The following is an 18507-nucleotide window of genomic DNA, read 5'->3' on the forward strand; positions in this document are numbered from 1 at the left end:
TGCAGACTAAACAATCCCAGTTCCCTCAGCCTCTCCTCATAAGTCATGTGCTCCAGCCCTCTAATCATTTTTGTTGCCCTCCAGTGGACTCTTTCCAATTTTTCCACATCCTTCTAGTAGTGTGGGGCCCAAAACTAGACACAGTACTCCAGATGAGGCCTCACCAATGTTGAATAGAGGGGAATGATCACGTCCCTCGATCTGCTGGCAATGCCTCTACTTATACAGCCCAATATGCGGTTAGCCTTCTTGGGAACAAGGGCACACTATTGACTCATATCCAGCTTCTCATCCACTGTAACCCCCAGGTCCTTTTCTGCAGAACTGCTCCCAGCCCCTCTGCTGCTCTCCCCTCCTGGCACAGCAGCACAAGTCCCAGCACAGCCCGTATTAATGCTGGTTCCTGGCTCTACCCACTGAGGGCAAGGCTGGAGAAGTGAGAAGCTGAGAGGGAGCTTTCTGGGCAAGCTGGCACGGGCCTTCCTCTTTGGTAGCATCACCAGGGCAGCGGTTGGGAGTGTGGCTCTATTTACCAGACAGGGCACTGCAGGATTGTCCCCGCATTGTGGCTGCCATGATAAACATCACTGAAGCAGGTTGGAGTCAGCCCAGGGGATTGCCTTTGAGAGGAGCTATTCATGCTCTTCACAAGAAGGCTGCATTCTTTGCTTCCCACCCCGGCTGGGGGATGGGGCATGTCAGGGTTCCTTCCCTACTCTAAACTTTAGGGTACAGATGTGGGGACCTGCATGAAAGACCCCCTAAGCTTATTACTACAAGTTTAGGTTAAAACTTTTCCAAGGCACAAATTCCTTCCTTGCCCTCAGTATTGCTGCCACCACCAAGTGATTTAAACAAACGTTTAGGGAGGACCACTTGGAGCCCTGCCTCCCCCAAAATATCCCCCAAATCCCATACACCCCCTTTCCTGGGGAAGCTTGAAAATAATATCCTAACCAATTGGTTACAAAGTGAGCACAGATCAACCTCATCCCCAGCCCCACTCTCCACCGCCAGTCATTAGGACACTGAAAAACAATCAGGTTCTTAAAAGAAGTTTATTTAAAAAAAAGATAAAATAATCACCTCTGTAAAATCAGGGTGGAAGATAACCTTACAGGGTAACAAAAAGATTTCAAACACAGAGGATTTCCCCTCTAGGCAAAACTTTAAAGTTACAAAAACAGGGATAAACCTCCCTCTTAGCAGAGGGAAAATTCACAAGCAAAACCAAAAGATAATTTAACACAATTCTTTGCTATTACTTACTATTTTTGCAATAGTAGGTGCTTAGTCCAGATATGCTTAAGGAGGTGTATTTTTCCTGCCCTGGTTCCTTACTGACTCAAAGAACCAAAACAAAGACACAAACAAAAATCGTCCCCCACAGATTTGAAAGTATCTTCTCCCCTTATCGGGCCTTTTGGTCAGGTGCCAACCAGGTTATCTGAGTTTCTTAACCCTTCACAGGTAAAAGAGGAATTAACCCTTTACAGAGTAAAGAGGGATTTGCTGCTACCCTTAGCTGTATGTTTATGACAGGGCATGTGGGGAGGATCAGTTGGGGGCGAGTTAAGGTTGCTACTAAATTGACCCTACATGGCCCTGATGATCAGAAATCTGCAGCTCTTACTGAAATCAGGGACTATCCCTGTAAAACCAGGGTCGTTGGTGTTACCTTTTTCTGCCCCACCATTACAAGGAATTGGGTTTGGGGTCCAGTGGCCAGGGCTTGGGGTTGGCTTGTTCCCAAGAAACGAGAAATTAGTTTAAACACCCATTGAACCCACAGAAAAATAAGGAGAGAATTTTAAGAGACAGTCAAAGCATTCAACAGTCAGTTAATCTCCATTGTAACAAACTTGCATCTTTCTATCTGCAGTACTTACATGGCCCCATTAACACAGTACCAGACCATGGCACAATCTTTTAATGGATTTATCTTCACCACACCCCTGCGGCGTCAGGTAGTGATGTTCCACCCAGAGAATAAGTGATTTGCCCAAGGTCACATAGGAAATCTGGGGCGGAGCCAGGAATCAAACCCAAGTATTCTGAGCATCTGGCTGACAACTGAACCACAGGCCTGTCCTTCCTTCATCTCCCTGTACTTGGCAAGAATCTTTTAAAGAGAAATATCCTCCTAACTTGACAATCGCTTGAACGGCATCAGCTCCCCTGTTTGGAGGGCAAAGGAAATTGGTTCTGAGCAGCAGCTCTTGGGCTCTGTTGCTGGCATCTGATGCTGTCTCCTTCTTAAGTCAAATGTATATGAAAAGGGAAGAGAGAAAAGGCAGCTTCTTTCTCTGGGTTGCAGTTCAGTTGCTGGCAGGTGAAGCGCACCACAGAGCACACGGTCCTGGACGTTGGCTTTGGAATATACCTGGCAGGTATATTCCAAAGCCTTTCCTTTTGTCTGCCCAGTCTGTAGGGCGCTTTCTTTATCAGGACCCGGCTGCTCGGGGTCTCCCACGCTGGTCACAGAAAATTATTGTGAGGTTAGATCTGCCCTGGCTGGCTTAGTTGGGCTCTGATTAGACAGAAGGCAAAAAGTAGGAGGAGTAAAATGAGAAAGGGAATTAATACAGCACGGAGCAGGAACCTTGGGTTCCCAGCTCAGGATATAGCCATGGAGAGGGGGATGTCATCTCGTTCCTTCCTCGTCTGGTCTAGGTGACAGCATCTCTCTGGATCAAGAAAGAGACGACCCGGCCTGTGGAGGAGATGGCCACATGTGTTTTGTGGGGTAATCCCCCCTTACCATGCGCTATCTCACTGCCAGCTGCAAGCAGAGCCAAGAACGTCTGAGTTTTCAGTCCTTTAGCTTCACCCCCAGACCATGCTGCCTCTCGGTCACAAGACACAAACTGCTATGGCTAGGAGCGAAAGGCTGTGTCACCCATTACCGATCCCTGATCTATCTAGTCTCCCCGTTGCCCTCGAGTACCGTTATAATCTCTGTGTATTATGGTAGCATCTAAAGGGCCCCACTGAAATGGGTGCCCCATTGTGTTCGGCGCTGCACATACATGTAGCAAGCAGCGGCTCTCGCTCTGAAGAGCTTACAAGTATTTCCAGCGTTAAAATGCAGCTGTCGAGAGAGATACATTACATCCAACCCACTGGGATGGCAGCGCTGGCTACATTCCCTCCGGATCCTCTTCCAGCACCACTCCTATTGTGCAAAATGCGTTAGACCCTGATTCAGAGCCTGGGCCCGCAGATGAATGAGTGTGGGATGCGAGATGACGGTCTGTTGTTTAATTTATCTGCTGATGCGTCCTTCCTCACTTTTAATGGCTCCAGCAGCCTGATATTCATGTGCGCTTGAGGTGCTTGGCAGCTTGTTCACCTGTCACCATGACTCATATGTTTTAATTAAGGATGAGCCGAACTCGTAAGGGAATCTTGGCAGGCGGCTTTGTGGAGACATACAAGCACTCAAGATAACACCATTGGCTTATTTTTAGGTTCGCTTGAAGTTTAGAACTGGGTCATTCAAAATTAGAAGAATGGGCTCAATCCTCAGGGGTTCCCATTGCTCTGTGGGACTGGGTGGCACTTGGGGTTGGTAACACCATGAGAGGCTGCTGGTTTGTTGGTCTGGATTGCTAGTCTGGCTTCACTCTGGACAGTCCTTTTTCAGAGACGTTTATCCCTTGTCGGATGTAGTTTTGACCAGTATTGGACTGGAGGGCGCCATTTTGAATAGCACACTGCTCCACCCCCTCTGGCATGACCTCACACACACGCTGCGTATGAGGTAGTGCAGGCAGGGGCAGGTCCCCACTGTTCCCGCAAATGCCAGAATGTCCAGTATTCCAGGAACATGGAAGTGGTCACCCTAGAGTACTCTCTAGAGAGACCCAACCCATTAGGACTAATTAACACCCTTGCTGGCAGGCTCAAAGAGCCAAGGATTGCATGGAGATTTGGGGAATCAGAATTCATAAATTATACATGGGAGATTATGAACTCTCTATACATCTTTACCCAACTGCCAACTTCATTTTCAATGTGGGAGCTAGTTACCTTCTCTGTTGCCTTTTTACCTCCATATTGGACTGAAATGCCAGTGGGCAGTGGTACAGGGCTAACATGTCATGAGCACACAATAGTTATGCTAAAGAGGATGCCTGAGTGGGGAGACCAGTTTAGGCAAGTTGGTCTGCAGGCTGGGGGTTAGACAGTGGAAATTCCCTACGGGGGAAAAGTAAAGGTGATGAAAGCAGGAGATTGTGAAAGGAATCTCAGGGGGGAGACTGTCTCAGAGAGAGAGAGACGCAGGCAGTTGGAAAGGAACTGACCTATTCAGGGTCTTCGTCTTTGGCCAATTTCACCAGCTCAAGCTGAGGGGAGTTTCTGAGCAGCCTGATGAGTCAGGGGAACTCTGCCTACCTGGATACAGACAGTCTCCCAAGGGGCAGGTGAGCTAGAGAGCGGGCACTGCAGGAAGTGTGTTATGTTCTACGTGATCTTGATTCTCTCCATATTCCTCAAGCTTAAGTAAAGAGCAAGAGTGTTTTGGGATCTTGTGCCTGGACATTGCATGGCACATGCCCCTTGACTTTGGCGGGAGTTCTGGCTGAGGGGATGTTTAAGCTCGGGTGTGGGGGAATGGGCGTCTGAGGAGTTGACACTAATTCTAGGGGCTGGGCAAGGAGACAATGAGGTGTTAACTCCAGGAGCGGGTGCTGGAGAGAGGAACTGCACACACAGTGTATGCCGAGGGACCCCAAGCCCAGGGAATTGACTGGACTCTGTTCAGATCCTGGAGGCTTAAAGCACACGTGATCCAGCAGCTGCAGTGTGAGGAGTGAGTAGCCACTAAGGGACACTTGGCTAGACCTGTGACAGTTCGTACGACTCGGAGGGCGAGACAAATGGGAGTGAGATGCCCACTCCTATTGGCTCCCAATGAGAGCTGGGCACCCCCATGGGCCTTCGGATATAGTCTCCCCCCCCCAACCCCACCTTCCAGTTCCCCTGTCACTCACAAGGGCGCTCAGGATTGAAGCACGCTGCTAGGACAGGGAGAAGAAGTTTGCACATGGCTGCCCACGCTGTCTCAGCTCAGTGCCTGGATGTGGGATCTCAGTCTATGAACCACTCAAGCCAGGGCTAAATTCCTCTTCTTTCCTTCTGGTGGTGCCACGTGTGCACAGGCCAAATGTAAGGTGAAACTTCCTTTGGTCACCCTGATGGTCCCCCGATCTTCTCCTATTAAAAGATAAGAACTTGGTTCCTACAAATGGCCTGAAGAATAAGAGGTGGTGGTGGTGGTGGTTGGTTTGTTTTTTTTTCCCAGAAAGAATATGGAGCATTAACCCTCTGCTGTTCTCCAGGCCTGGATTTTCAGACACAACCCCCTCCCAGATGCAAGGGCGATGGAGATTAGCTGATGCTACATTAGGCAATTCCACCCTTTGGCACCGTAAGCTTTCAAAGAACTTCTTGGGCTGCGTCTCTGCTGGAGAATATTAAAGCAGGTTCTTTGTCTTGTTCCAGGAGCTGTACAGACCCTGTGGGCCATGAAGTCATCTGGGCATTGGGAGCAGGCTGCAGGGACATCATCTCGCTACAAGTGGCACCGCTGCACCCTTGGTAAGAGTAACACCAAATCACCCACTCTGCAGAGGGACAGTCTAGAGCAGTGGTTCTCAAACGTTAGCAACCTGGGGACCCCCATTTTGATTTAAATTTTTCCATGGACGCCCAAGCCGGCTTCTAATTTTCCCCAGGAGTGCTCAAGCCCCACTGAACCCCAAGCCCTGCCCCCACCCCACCTCTTCCCATCCCCACTCCACCTCTGGACTTGGAAGAAGTTGGGTTCCAGATCCAAATGTCATAGCTGGGCCCTCTGGGCTGAACCAGAATCCTGGACCCAAACTCAGAGGACATTGGGATGGGGAGCTCAGCTAGGGTGACCAGATGGGATGAAGAAAATATTGGGACACATGGGGGGTAGGGGGGAGTCCCACCAGTGGAGCAAAAAAAAACGGTGTCCCGGAGTCCTGCTGGCAGAGACAGAAAAAAAAAAAAAAAAGCAGAGTCCCGCCAGCAGAACAAAACAAAACCAAAAAACCCAGGAGTGCAAAATATCGAGACAAATTGCGTCCCGACCAAATATCGATCGGGACACAAGACAAACACCTAAAAATCAGGACAGTCCCAATTTTATCGGGATGTCTGGTCACCTAAGCTCAGCCCTGTCTCTAGATATAAAGGCTAAAAAGTCTTAGGCACCTGCAACTGCATCTAACGCTGATGCAAACGTTGCAAAGGATCCTGATGCATCCGAGATGAAAGGCCTGGCAATTCTGAACATCAAACCGCTGCCAAAGCTCTTTGTAATAGCAGCCCCATAGGGCTTGTGTGTTTACAGAAGGGTGTTGAGTCTCGCTGTTTAATAGATGACTGTAATTTCTCTCACTTTTAAAGCCTGTGATCTTCAGGCATTAAGATTCTGGAGGTCTCCCCACTTTACAAAGTATAGAACAAATCTCTGAGTGCTAATAGGTGCATGACTTAGACAGCACAGTTGAGGGGAGGTAGAAATCAGGTCAGGCTATTCACCTCCTCTTTTCCATACAGTTGAGGATCTTCCCTTTCTTTTGCCCTAGTAGATGTTAGGTAATACCATTACGTACCCTAACGCTACCTGACTTATGGCACACCCAGGTCAAGACGTGTGGAAATTACTTTTTTCAGTGGCTGGGTAGGTGGACAAGAACTTTAGAAATGGGCCACTGAAGTACCCAGTACCTCTGCTGGAAGGGACACCAGGCCCTGTGAGCATGCATTGCCTTCTAGCGTGACAAACACACACAGAGTATCAGACCTATTGCTACAGGCTGTGACTAGTGTTACTTCCTTAGTTCTAATGGTAGCAGCCTGCATTTTGAAGCAGAAGGCCATGAGTTCTCTTCCCGATGCTGGAGGACTGTGTTTCAGTGACATTACGGTAACTGGAATAATTTATCAATTTCTCATTTTTTCCCCCCTTCCTCTGCAGCCAGCAGCCGACACGTTTCAGCAACCGCTGCCTTCAGATGATCGGCCGATGCTGGCCGCATTTAAGAGCACTGGGCGTCGGCGGCGCTGGCTGCGGAATCCAGGGACTGGCTTCTTTAGGTAAATGCAAATCGGCGCTCTCTTGCTGCAAAGCAGAGGTAGAACATGATACGGGCACAGGATGTGGCCTCGTGCTGGGAAAGTTGATATGTATGTCACATGATGTGTCCGTATTGGAGGAATTCTCTGATATTCCCCTGGGCACCGCAAAATTTCCACTCGCTGCATTCAGCCCGGGGGCGGGGCGAGTCTCAAACATTTCATAGTGTGGACTATGTCTTAAGAGACAGTTACATAGGCCCCGCCTCCTCGCCACACGGGTCCCATCTCCGATCCCCATTTGCCAACACACAGGCCCCACCTCCCTTCCCATCATATCCTTCATGTTCCCAACCACAAAATGTTCAGGCAACTTCAGGCCAGACCCCACACCCCACCCCCAGGCTGCTTCTCCCTGCTAAGCCTGCCACTCCCGGGAGCGCTGACCGAGCCCACCCTATATTCTTCGTCTCGCCAGCTCGGAATTGCATGCGGCTGCAGGTGCTGGAACTTGACCACGTGACGGAAATTAACCAGGAGGTGGCGGCGGAGGTGTGTCGGGAGGGCCTGAAGGGCCTGGAGATGCTGGTGCTGACCTCGACACCTGTCACCCCCAAAGCCCTGCTGCACTTCAACAGTGAGTAGCGACTGCCGGCTCTGCAGAGCCTCGCTTTAACTCCCAGCCACAGCCCCACTGCAGGACTGTGTCGGAGCAGCTAACAGGCAAAACAACCCATTCAGTTTAAATAGTCACTGGAGAGTTGCAGCCCCGTGCTGGTGTCCTAGGCTACGGGTCAGATTCTGCTTCCATTTACACTGGTAGAAATCTGGAGTCATTCTACTAATTTGTCCGTGGAGTTACACCAGATTTACCCTGTTGTAATGGAGGTCACAATCTGGTCCTCAGTACATGCGTGAGGACCAGAGATCTTCACTGCTGCAGATCCCCAGCAGTGTTACGCAGGCGAGGTGTCACTTCCAGCCTTGACCGGCTCAGCGCGGTGGGGAGTATGGTTGAGGCAGTTTTGCCAAGCATCCTGGGATGAAATTGTAGGTGGAATATTCAGAAATGCTTCCCAATGGTGAGAGGTGTAAAAGTCTGCTAGGGACATGGTGGGAGCCACCATTTTTGGAGTCATTGTAAACTGGAGTGGACAGCAGGCGAAAACCTTGTAGGGGGCAGGATCAGGCCTGGGATAAATACCTAGGGGGATAGGACAGGTCAAGAGAGAGCCTTCTCTATCTCAAGGATGGGGTTTTCAAATGCCCCTGACTCAGTTAGAGGCAGGTAACACCATGACCACCCCCTCATGGCCAGCGGTTGCTCAGCAGGTGGCCTGCTTCAGTTTAACCTCTCCCGAGCTTCTTAAATAAACTCCACCAGTGCAGAGTCTTTAAAACGTTTCCCTGCTGGGTCTAATATCTTTACACATAATTCACAACAATACTCAGTGTGGGGGCTCTCCCAGAAAGGGAGCCTCGTCTCCCCTCGACCCGTCCCCAGCCTTCCCATCTGGAGTGTTTTGCCCTGGGATTCTCTCAACCTGGTTCTTCCCTGCTTTTGCCAAGCCACTCCCAGCCCTCCCTGTACTTGGGAAGTCCCCGACTCACCTGCGGCTTCACCCTGCCACAGCTTCTTCCTGTTCCTCTCTGGCTCTTCATAGAGCCCAGCAGCCCTCTGTCGGGCCCTATCCAGAGGCTGTTAATGAGGCACAGATGGGCTGGGCCATTCCTTCTTACAAGGCGCGGTCCCCCTTGTGACACAGCATGAGCGCCACTGACTGTGAATAGGGCCTGTGCCCCGGATGTCCCTGTGGCCGTACTGACCATCGCAGGCTGTGATCAGCACGGTAGCTGGGCGCTGCTCCCCGCACGTCACGCACCCCAGCCGTCTCTCTGTTGCCCCAGGTGTCTGCCGGAACCTCAAGTCCATTGTGGTGCAGGTGGGCATTGTGGACTACTTCCAGGAGCCCAACAGCCCTGAAGCCAGGAAGATGTTTGAGGAGATGGTGAACAAACTCCAGGTAAAGGGTGCCAGGCTGGTCCCTGGGCGACTCTGAGCACGGACTCCTGTGCTCAGTCAAAGTCAATAGACTGAGGTCATTGACAGAGGCCTCAGGGCTGCTCCAATTCCCAAGGTCCCCGCCTGGCCATGGAAAGCACAGAATGGCCCCAACTCACTGGGCACGTGGCCAGAAGAGAGCCCTTCTGACTGCTGTGCACCAGTTGGAGAGACTCCTACACAGGGAGATACTCAGGGGGCATTTCCACCCGCTCTGCTCTGCCTTAGGAGCATACGGGGAAGCGACTGTAATTGAGAGGCGGGCTGTTTACCTTCTGAGTGATTTCAGCGGCAGCGATCTCAGGCCTTATTAGCAACAAGGTTAAGAAATGTGTAATAGACGGCTCCATTCTTCCCTCTGCACTTGCTTGTGGATCTGAGCATGCAGAACAGAGAACTGAGTCACTCTGGACCTATTCTTGGCTTGGCTTATTGCACATGAGGGGCAGGTAATATTCTGCAGGGCCAGGCTTGTTCCCCGGGCTTTGTGCTTGTCCCGAGATGAGATCCAACGTAAGGGCTGGTGAGGAGGGCAAACCAGGATTTCCTTCCACCTTTCAGCCCCTGGCTGATCTTTGGGAAGACTGTTTGATTGCAGGGCAGGGTTTGAGGGTCTCTCCTGTGCAAGCCACCAGTGCTGGATAGGATCTTCCCCTGATAGGATTTATTTGGAGGTGCAGGTGTTTCACCTTTCAGCTCTGGTACCGCAGGGGTCTAGTTGATCTGTGTAAATCAAGGGGAATTATTCATACCCCGCAGTCAAAGACGTGGGCTCCTGCACTGGGTTCTCGGGGGAGTTTTCTCTTTGTCTTTCTAGGTTCTTTTTTCATTCTCCCTTTCTCCTTGGGGAGTCTGAATATTTACATTCTAGTGCTAATGAGCTGCAGAGGCAAATACCAGAGTAACCATTCCAAACAAACGGTCACACTGAACATTCCACCGGGGAAGTCAACGGAGATGCTACAACTTGGGTCCAGTCCCTATCAGGTTCCACCCTGGGCCCGGAGCCCAATACAATGGAAGAGGTTGTGGGTAGGATGAGGTTCCTTCACGCTGCAGAGGGAAAATTGGGTTTAATTCATTCTCTTTCCATTGAAAATCTATTTCTTACATAGTAAAGTCCATGGGGACACATTCTGAGCTGCTGTCAGCTGCATTGGTGTGAGTGGAGTTACCCCCGCTCTGAATTTGGCCTGATACGCCCCTTCCTTTGTAGTGCTTTGAGAGCGACAGGTGAAGAGCACTATACAATTAATTCGCTCTGCATTAGTATTAGCCAAATGCATGCCTACGTTCTGCTGTCCGTGCAGTTAACCCTCCCGCCCTTCTCTTCCAGGCCCTGAGGAAAAGACCCGGCTTCTCAAAGATTTTACACATTAAGGTGGAAGGAGGCTGTTAGCCCTGCAGGGAACAATGATACGTGTCCTCCTCTGTCCACCTGAGCAACAGAGACCGTGAAACCAAACCCACCGTCCGCCCTTTCTTTGAAACCCGGAGCCACAGAAGAGCCAGCCAATGCACACAACTCGTGCAGGCCTTGGAAGTGACTGGAAGGTTCCTCGCTTGGGCAGGGTATGTAACATATCGCAGAGGTGATGGTGCTACAAAGTAGCTTCTCAGCCTGCTGGAGAGGGCCCGGCCGCTCACTTTCTGCCTGAGGAACTAGGCCGGACACCCTGTTGCCAAGGAGCTTTGCGTTGGGGACATTTCTTTCTTTGAACCCTGCTTTCGTTTAGCGGGAGCTGGGGATCTCAGTGACTCGGCACGTGACTCAACCAAGCACAGCTTCCCCCTCTTTGCCACCGGAGTGGATGAGTCTAAGACTGAGGTAGAGCCAGGCCCTGAGCCGGCCATACGTTGAGGGTCTCGCCCTCGGGATTGGTAAACAGCGCTGGGGAAGTCGGCGCTCCCTGCATGGCCTTTCTTGATGTGTGGCTCGACTGAATCCAGGCTCCCATACGAGCTCCATTTTAAGGGTGCATGGGTAGTGCCACCAGGTGAAGCAAGGCCCACTTTACTGTATATTTTACACTCTTTTTTTTTTTATTTACCCAACGTGGGTAAGTGCCTCCCTCAAGCCAGCAGCCGCAACAGCACAACCACCGCAGCCACAAAATACAAAGCTCCTCCTTCTCGTGACCCTTGGGACGCTTTGGGAGGCTAGCTGGCAACATGGAGCTAGCTCCTCCGCCTAGGACACCAATCCAGCCTCGTCTCCTCTTCACCCAGTGAGGAAGCCAAATTCCCTTCCTGCAAAGGCAATAAACCATTTCATCAGGGGAATCACGTGGCATCAGCTGTGCCGTCACAAGCACCACAAGCATTCCCTGGCTCGTCCCAGGGGAAGACATCCATCTTCCTCAAGGCAGCTCGTTCTGGGGTAGATTGCCCGTGGTTGGCACAGAGATGGACTAGTGCCTGGGAGAAGAGTCAGCGTTGCTGTTCGGAATACAGACAGACGTCTGCCATGGCACGTCTCTCCCCAACCAGCTTTAAATAGCTGAAATTCCGATCTCCAAAGATCTACAGTTCTGTAGGTAACAAAGCCCCCTGCCTTGATCAGTGATGGCAGCCCTTGATGTATTTGTTACACATGAGCACCAGTTTGAACCAAACCTGTTCTTTTTGCAAAAGTTGATCTTATTACTGGATAGGAGAACTCACTCCTTCCAAAGGAAATGGCTTCTTGAGGATTTATGTTTCGTTACACTCCATCTCCAGAGAGAAGCAGCCAACAGCTTTCCGTGCCACAGGGTGATGCCTGTAGGAGCACTGCCATCACCGGGGCAATGCAACAGCTCTGATCTTTAAAAAGCAACAAGCCCCCCTCAACTGCAATCAACGCTTGAGCCGTGATCGAGAAGCCTGCTTCCTTGCCCCAGCAAGAGAGGCTGTGTTAGCCAGTGGTGAAAGCACTGTGTCGTGCCCATGGTGCTCTTCCCCTGTCCTGCCCTCCGGAGGCAGAGAAACTAGCTGACCTGGGTCGTGGAGGTGGCACTCATCATCCACTCTGGGCTGCCAGTATCAAGAAGCCATCAGCCACAGAGTGTGGGATTCGCCTGAAGTTGGGTCTCTCTCAGGATGATGGGGGTGAGGTGGCGGTTCCAAACATCAGAGGCACCTTCCTCCTCCATCCGCCCTTCATCAGGTGACCAATAGGTGTGGCACCTTCTCTGGTTCCCCTTCGTAGGAACGAAGAGATGGTCGGAGGCCGCCTGAGCCAGCAGGGCAAGCTGGCCCTCTTGCAGTGGGTGGGATCCAGGACAGTCTCCTACACACTGATGTGTCATGAGAGCGCCAATCTCTGAAGAAAAGTGTGTGGAGAGGGAGGAATCTAGGAGTTAATCCAAGACCAACCCAAACCACCTTGCCCCTGGTAACTCCGACACAAACCCCCTGCGCTTCAGGGGCAAGCTTTCAAAATACAAAACCAGATCCAGCTCTGAATTTTGCAAATAGGCTTTCCCTTCGTAATGGGCTGAACCGAACTCCCTGATTGAAGCGCCCATTAACTAAGAGTGTTTGAAATCCAGATCCCGTCATTAGGGGGCTCGAGCCCACTGCTGGATTTAATTTGTCTCCTGTGAAAGTGGAGTGAGTTCGTTAGGGTTTGCTTTTGTAACATGCAACTGTAGATCAGGGACACGCAAGCTGATGGTAGCTTTCCAGGAGCATGGGAGTTGTGCACAATGTGCATAAAATGGAGCCAGAGACGCAGCAAGAGGCGATTACCAGTCCCAGTATGCAGTGCACTATCCTGCCCCTTAGCCACATCAAGTGGGACCCATTGCATGCTGGGATTTGTAGTCACCTTGGACCTCTTGAAGAAGAACAATTGGCCATATTGTTGAACTCTAGTTTTACTGCCCTCTCCACATCGGAAGAAATATGGGGGAATGAGTGAGGACTTTTAAACAAATCCACAGGCAGAGCGGGGAAAAGGATGCCACAACCAGCAAAAAGAGAGAAGCTACAATACAGGGGAAAGGAAAACAACACAGCCTCCGAAAAGCCACATTTTGCTACCTTTTAACACAAGTCAGACCAGTGGCTACAAGCCGTGTAAACTGAGATGTCACCTTCTGACATTGTGCAGAGACTATGGAATGACCTTAAAAGAAGCAAAGTAAGTATTTATTTCTGTAAACAAAACAAAAAAGACTAAAGGAAAATTATATACTCAGCATGTTTATACACTATGCTAAAAGACTATCCTATTTGAGAGTCACGTCTGAAGACTGAAGATTCTTGCTGCTAGCACAATTATTTTTCTGCCTCGAATACTATTCAAGCTGTTACCAATAGCACATGGGAAGCCTGCCCATCTGAGGTCGGGAGAGTTAGGTATGTTCTGTGGCAAATTTCTTTCCTGGTTTGGGTGGAATGGGGTGAGGAGGGGAGCCGAAAATTCTTTGAAAATGTTATTTACTGGTTTTGAAAAGCCAGACTTTTTTTTATAGTATTTTCTGTTTGTGGATCACAGTGCAGTGGCATGTGGTTCATCTGTGTGTGACACACATGCCTTCCACCCCTCACTTGACTTTTGTGAATCATGGTAATGTGGTTTGAATTTGTTACTTCGCTGTGCCATCTTCCCCCACCTAGAAAACGAACAGGTCATGGGCTCGAGTCCTTCGAACTTGTGCCTTCGTGTTCTGTGGCAATCCTTTAATTAAGAAACCACATGTGCGCACGCACACACACCCCAAACGAGCCAGTCTTTTGGGCATAGAAGATGAAACGTAAGCTACACTGTCTATATAACTTCTGATCAGCTACAGTAATGTCTGCAGTGCTTTGAAGTCGAAAAGCATTATAGCCAGTAGCTAAGGAACATTACTGATCATGTGCTGAGTTGCATGGTACAAATACTTCAAAAAGGACCCACTTTTTGTCTAATGGTTTGTGTAGTTAGCCTGAGAGACTCACTGCTGCAGAGGCAGAAAGAGAGTCAGAGAGTGGGACGTGGCAGGACGACTCTGCCGTTCCATTGTTAGAGGGGGGGCCTAGTTTGGAACCCGGAAGTTGAGTGCCCTAAACCTGCGAAGAGATCCCACTGCAGTTTGGATGGGAACTGCTGAACTGAATTTGCAAGGGCAGGGAAAACCAGAGAAATTCCCTTCAGTGCTGATGAGCTGTTCCTTGGCTCTGAACATCGAGGCCAAAAATAGGGTACCTAAGGTCTAGGCTACTAAATTCCTGATCTTGCAAAGACTTGCACGCAAACTTAGCTTTACTCACGGTTTTAGGCAGCTGCGTCAGTGGCCTGATATTCCGAGGGGAAAGCAATGCCAGGTTTAATCGTAGCCACTTCCTCGTCTGGGAAGGCATTTTTCTTCGCCTCTTTCTTTTTCCCATGGTTTACAGGATCCTTTGCTAACCACACCATGGGAAGCCCTTCGCCGTGCACTCTGCAGCTCTGAGAGCTTTGGATGGCTCCACTGTGGGGATCTTCACAAACAAATGGCTACTTCGGGAAATAAGCCGGCTCTCCCACTGGGGTCTGGAAGAAATCCACTTCCCCCCTGCCCTACGGTGGCATTGCACAAGTGAACGGAGTGTTTGGGGGAGGCCAAGGGCTGGGAAGTCCCCTCCTCCTTGGAAGTGTTAGGTGTAGGTTTATTAATGTCAGAAACAGGGTATTGGGCTAGGCAGAGCAGCGTTCTGTGCTGACCTGGCAATCTGTGTATTTAATGGCATGCTAACTAGATAGGGTGTAGTGAAGTCATGGGGTGTGCCTGGTCTTCATTGACAGGGTTGGTAAAGTCAATGGTCACAGTCACTGATTAGTTTTTCCCCCATTTCAAGTATCCTGTTGCTCACCCATCTGCTGGCTCCACAGTGGGACAGTAAAGGGGCTCCTCTCCTGTGCCTTTCCTTGGCAATTGTGCCTCCCGGCACATAGCCAGCATAATGACACGCCCCCGCCATGCAAAAGTGATTTGGACTGTTGCATCCCAAGACGTTGCTGGGTAATGTGGAACTGTCCTCTGTCCGGTGCCATTGTAAGCAACTGGTAAATCAGCTATATGTGTTGGCTAGTTCTTGTCCCAGAAGCATAATTCCCCAGCAATTTGCACTAGTTATGGGATTGGGCTCTAGGCCAGCCAGACCCCTTGTGTGAACGCTCTCAAGTTCCGCTACAAGTTGTTTATGGTCAGTCAGGGCTTTTCACCCACCGTCATTTCCCAGAGCAGCCATTGTACCAGGCCCCAGGTGCAAAATCCTCCCTTCCTGTGAGTGGGGAAAGAGGGGGCGCTTTGTCCCCAGCCTGCCAGCTGGTGCCACAGACTCAGAGGAACGTGGGAAAGCTGCCCGGTGAGGGCAGGGGAGACCTGCTCTATGATGCTAAAACTCAACAACCTCCCTGGATTGTGGGGCAGGCACCTTCTTTGCCTCTCAGGCTTTGCAGGGCCAGGAGTGGAGGCCCAGACACTCATGACACGAGGTAGCTTTAAGCCACGTGGTGCAACATTATTCCTGAGCTGTCAGCAATCCTGCTGCAGGGGGTCCCTTCTGGCTGCATATTCCAAGGGAGGATTTGTGTTCATCTGGGATTCCTGCAGTTCCTCACGCAATGGACTATTTGCAATGAGGGGCGGGGTCTTATTTACAGGGGTAGGGCCTATTTCACAGGTGGCAGGGCCTGGCTTCTTACATCAAGGCTTCGCTTACAGGAAGGCAGGAAACATACAAGATCAGTTGTCTCCTACTACTCCAACTTGCTATGTTTTTCTCCCTAAACATGTGGCCACCCTGCTCCCTCAATGGAGGGGACACAGTTGGGATGAAAGATGGAGAAGCTGGGGGAACCTGCAAGGAACATGGTTTTCAGTTCCTGCAGATGTAGTCACCCCGTCTCAAAAAAGATATATTGGAATTGGAAAAGGTACAGAGAAGGGCAACAAAAATGATCAGGGGTATGGAACAGCTTCCATGTGAAGAGAGATTAATAAGACTGGAACTTTTCAGCTTAGAAAAGAAATGGCTAAGGGAGGATATGATAGAGGTCTATAAAATCATGACAGGTATAGAGAAAGTAAATAAGGAAGTGTTATTTACTCTTCTCAGAACACAAGAACTAGGAGTCACCAAATGAAATTAAAAGGCAGCAGGTTTAAAACAAACAAGAGGAAGTATTTCTTCATGCAACACACAGTCAACCTGTGGAACTCTTTGCCAGAGGATGTTGTGAAGGCCAAGACTATAACAGGTTCAAAAAAGAACTAGATAAGTTCATGGAGGACAGGTCCATCAATGGCTATTAGCCAGGATGGGCAGGGATGGTGTCCCTACCTCTGTTTGCCAGAAGCTGGGAATGGACGACAGGGAATGGATCACTTGGTGATTACCTGTTCTGTTCGTTCCTTGTGGGGCACCTGGCATTGGCCACTGTCAGAAGACAGGATACTGGGCAAGATGGACATTTGGTCTGACCCAGTTTGGCCGTTCTTACAGTGGCACAGCTGCATCGGTACAGTCCTGCACTAGAAGCTCGCTAGTGTAGACATGGCCTAACTCTGTGGGTCTGAGTCCTAGCCAAGCTTGTGTAGCAAAGTGCTTGGTCTGCCAGGTAGGTCAGAGTACATGGGTGTGTGTGTGTGTGTGTGTGTGTGTGTAGTGCGTCACGGACTGTGAAATCTGGTCTTTTGTGTACTTTTACCTTGTACTATACAGATTTCACACAAGGGAGCAGCGTTTCTCAAACTGGGGATCCTGACCCAAAAGGAAGTCGCCAGCGGGGGGTTGCAAGGTTGTTTTAGGGGGTTGTGGTAGTGCCACCCTTACTTTTGCACTGCCTTCAGATCTGGGTGGCCGGAGAACGGTGGCTGCTGGCACCACCAGTGGTGTAATACCATCTCATGCCGCCCTTACTTCTGTGCTCCTGCTGGCGGCGGCGCTGTCTTCAGACCTGGACTCCTGGCCAGCAGCTGCCGCTCTCCAGGGCCCAGTTCTGAGGGCAGCGCCGCCACCAGCAGCAGCACAGAAGTAAGAGTGGCAATACCATGACCCCCCTACGATAACTTTGCAAACCCCACCACCATGACTACTCCCTTTTGGGTCAGAACCCCTACAGTTCCAACACCGGGACATTTCAGATTTAAATAACCAAAATCATGACATTTATGATTTTTTAAAATCCTATGATGGTGAAATTGACCAATATGGACCATGAATTTGGTCGGGTTCTCACTCTCTCTCTCTCTCTGTTTCTTTTTTGGCAACCCAGCCCTAAAAAACGCCCCTGCAGAAAGCACCCTTTGAGACTGGGAAATACAGGGAGGCTGAGGAATAGGAACAATGAAGCAAGCAGGCCAATCTGCTAAAGGTCTGGGCAGGCAATCTTGTTTTATGCATTATACAGACCCTTGTCAATTGCCCTAAACTGTAACAATGAAACTCAGATTTGCAGCTGCCTTCCTCTCTTCTCCCTGTCCCCTAAACACTGCAAGGGACGGGGGATGGAAGGCAGCACCAGGAAGCCGGCAGGTTTCTCTCATTTCTGGATTCGTGCTCCCTCCCTATGTACCCTGGAGGAGTATGTGTCTCTCACTGTGGCTGTTCTCTTATCCAAGCGATGGCTGTTTATGGCCAACTCAGACCTGAGTCACAACATGATTTCAGTGCCCGAAAGACTCCAAATTAGGTGAATTTGATTGATTCAGAGGTCTGCAAATTTTCTATTTCTTTTATTCCCACCCTGGTTTCTCTTTAGCTCTTGGCAATTTCTCTCATAAATATTATGCACATCTCTTAGTCCCTTGCTAATAACAGATTCTGAACAACTTCTGTTGCAAAATCTGACTCCTTTCCCCTTTGATCTCCTAACCATCTCTTTGCCTTTCTGTTGTTTGCTGCTTCCCTGTGACCAAATTTCAGAGCCTTTTTGCCCCAGATACACCCACCAAATAGAACAATGTCACAGGCAAAGTTATACATTAAATAAAAACATAGAATCATAGACTTTAAGATCAGAAGGGACCATTATGATCATCTAGTCTGACCTCCTGCACAACGCAGGCCACAGAATCTCACTCACCCACTCCTGTATCAAACCTGTGTCTGAGCCATTCAAGTCCTGAAATCATGGTTTAAAGACTTCAAGCTGCAGAGAATCTTCCAGCAAGTGACTTGTGTCCCACGCTGCAGAGGAAGGCGAAAAACCCCCAGGACATCTGCCAATCTGCCATGGAGGAAAATTCCTTCCTGACCCCCAATATGGAGATCATCAAAACCCTGAGCATGTGGGCAAGACTCACCAGCCAGATACCCAGGAAAGAATTCTCTGTAGTAACTCAGATTGTTATCTGTTAGTCTTTAAGGTGCCACCA

At 50.0% G+C, this 18507-nt stretch overlaps 1 protein-coding gene across 1 annotated transcript in view; it reads left to right on the plus strand.

Annotated features, from left to right (window-relative positions):
• FBXO41 (F-box protein 41) overlaps positions 1-15092 on the plus strand; it is a 34960-nt gene extending 19868 nt beyond the window's left edge. Inside the window, exons 8-12 of the mRNA XM_032764866.2 lie at positions 5509-5604; positions 7016-7134; positions 7592-7750; positions 9022-9137; positions 10512-15092. Of these exons, the coding sequence (XP_032620757.1) occupies positions 5509-5604; positions 7016-7134; positions 7592-7750; positions 9022-9137; positions 10512-10574 (553 nt within the window). The 3' untranslated portion in view covers positions 10575-15092. The remainder of the gene's footprint in view (positions 1-5508; positions 5605-7015; positions 7135-7591; positions 7751-9021; positions 9138-10511) is intronic.
• Positions 15093-18507: the final 3415 nt, after the last annotated feature.

This window comes from Chelonoidis abingdonii, chromosome 5 (genome assembly GCF_003597395.2).
Source record: "Chelonoidis abingdonii isolate Lonesome George chromosome 5, CheloAbing_2.0, whole genome shotgun sequence".
Lineage (NCBI taxonomy): Eukaryota > Metazoa > Chordata > Testudines > Testudinidae > Chelonoidis > Chelonoidis abingdonii.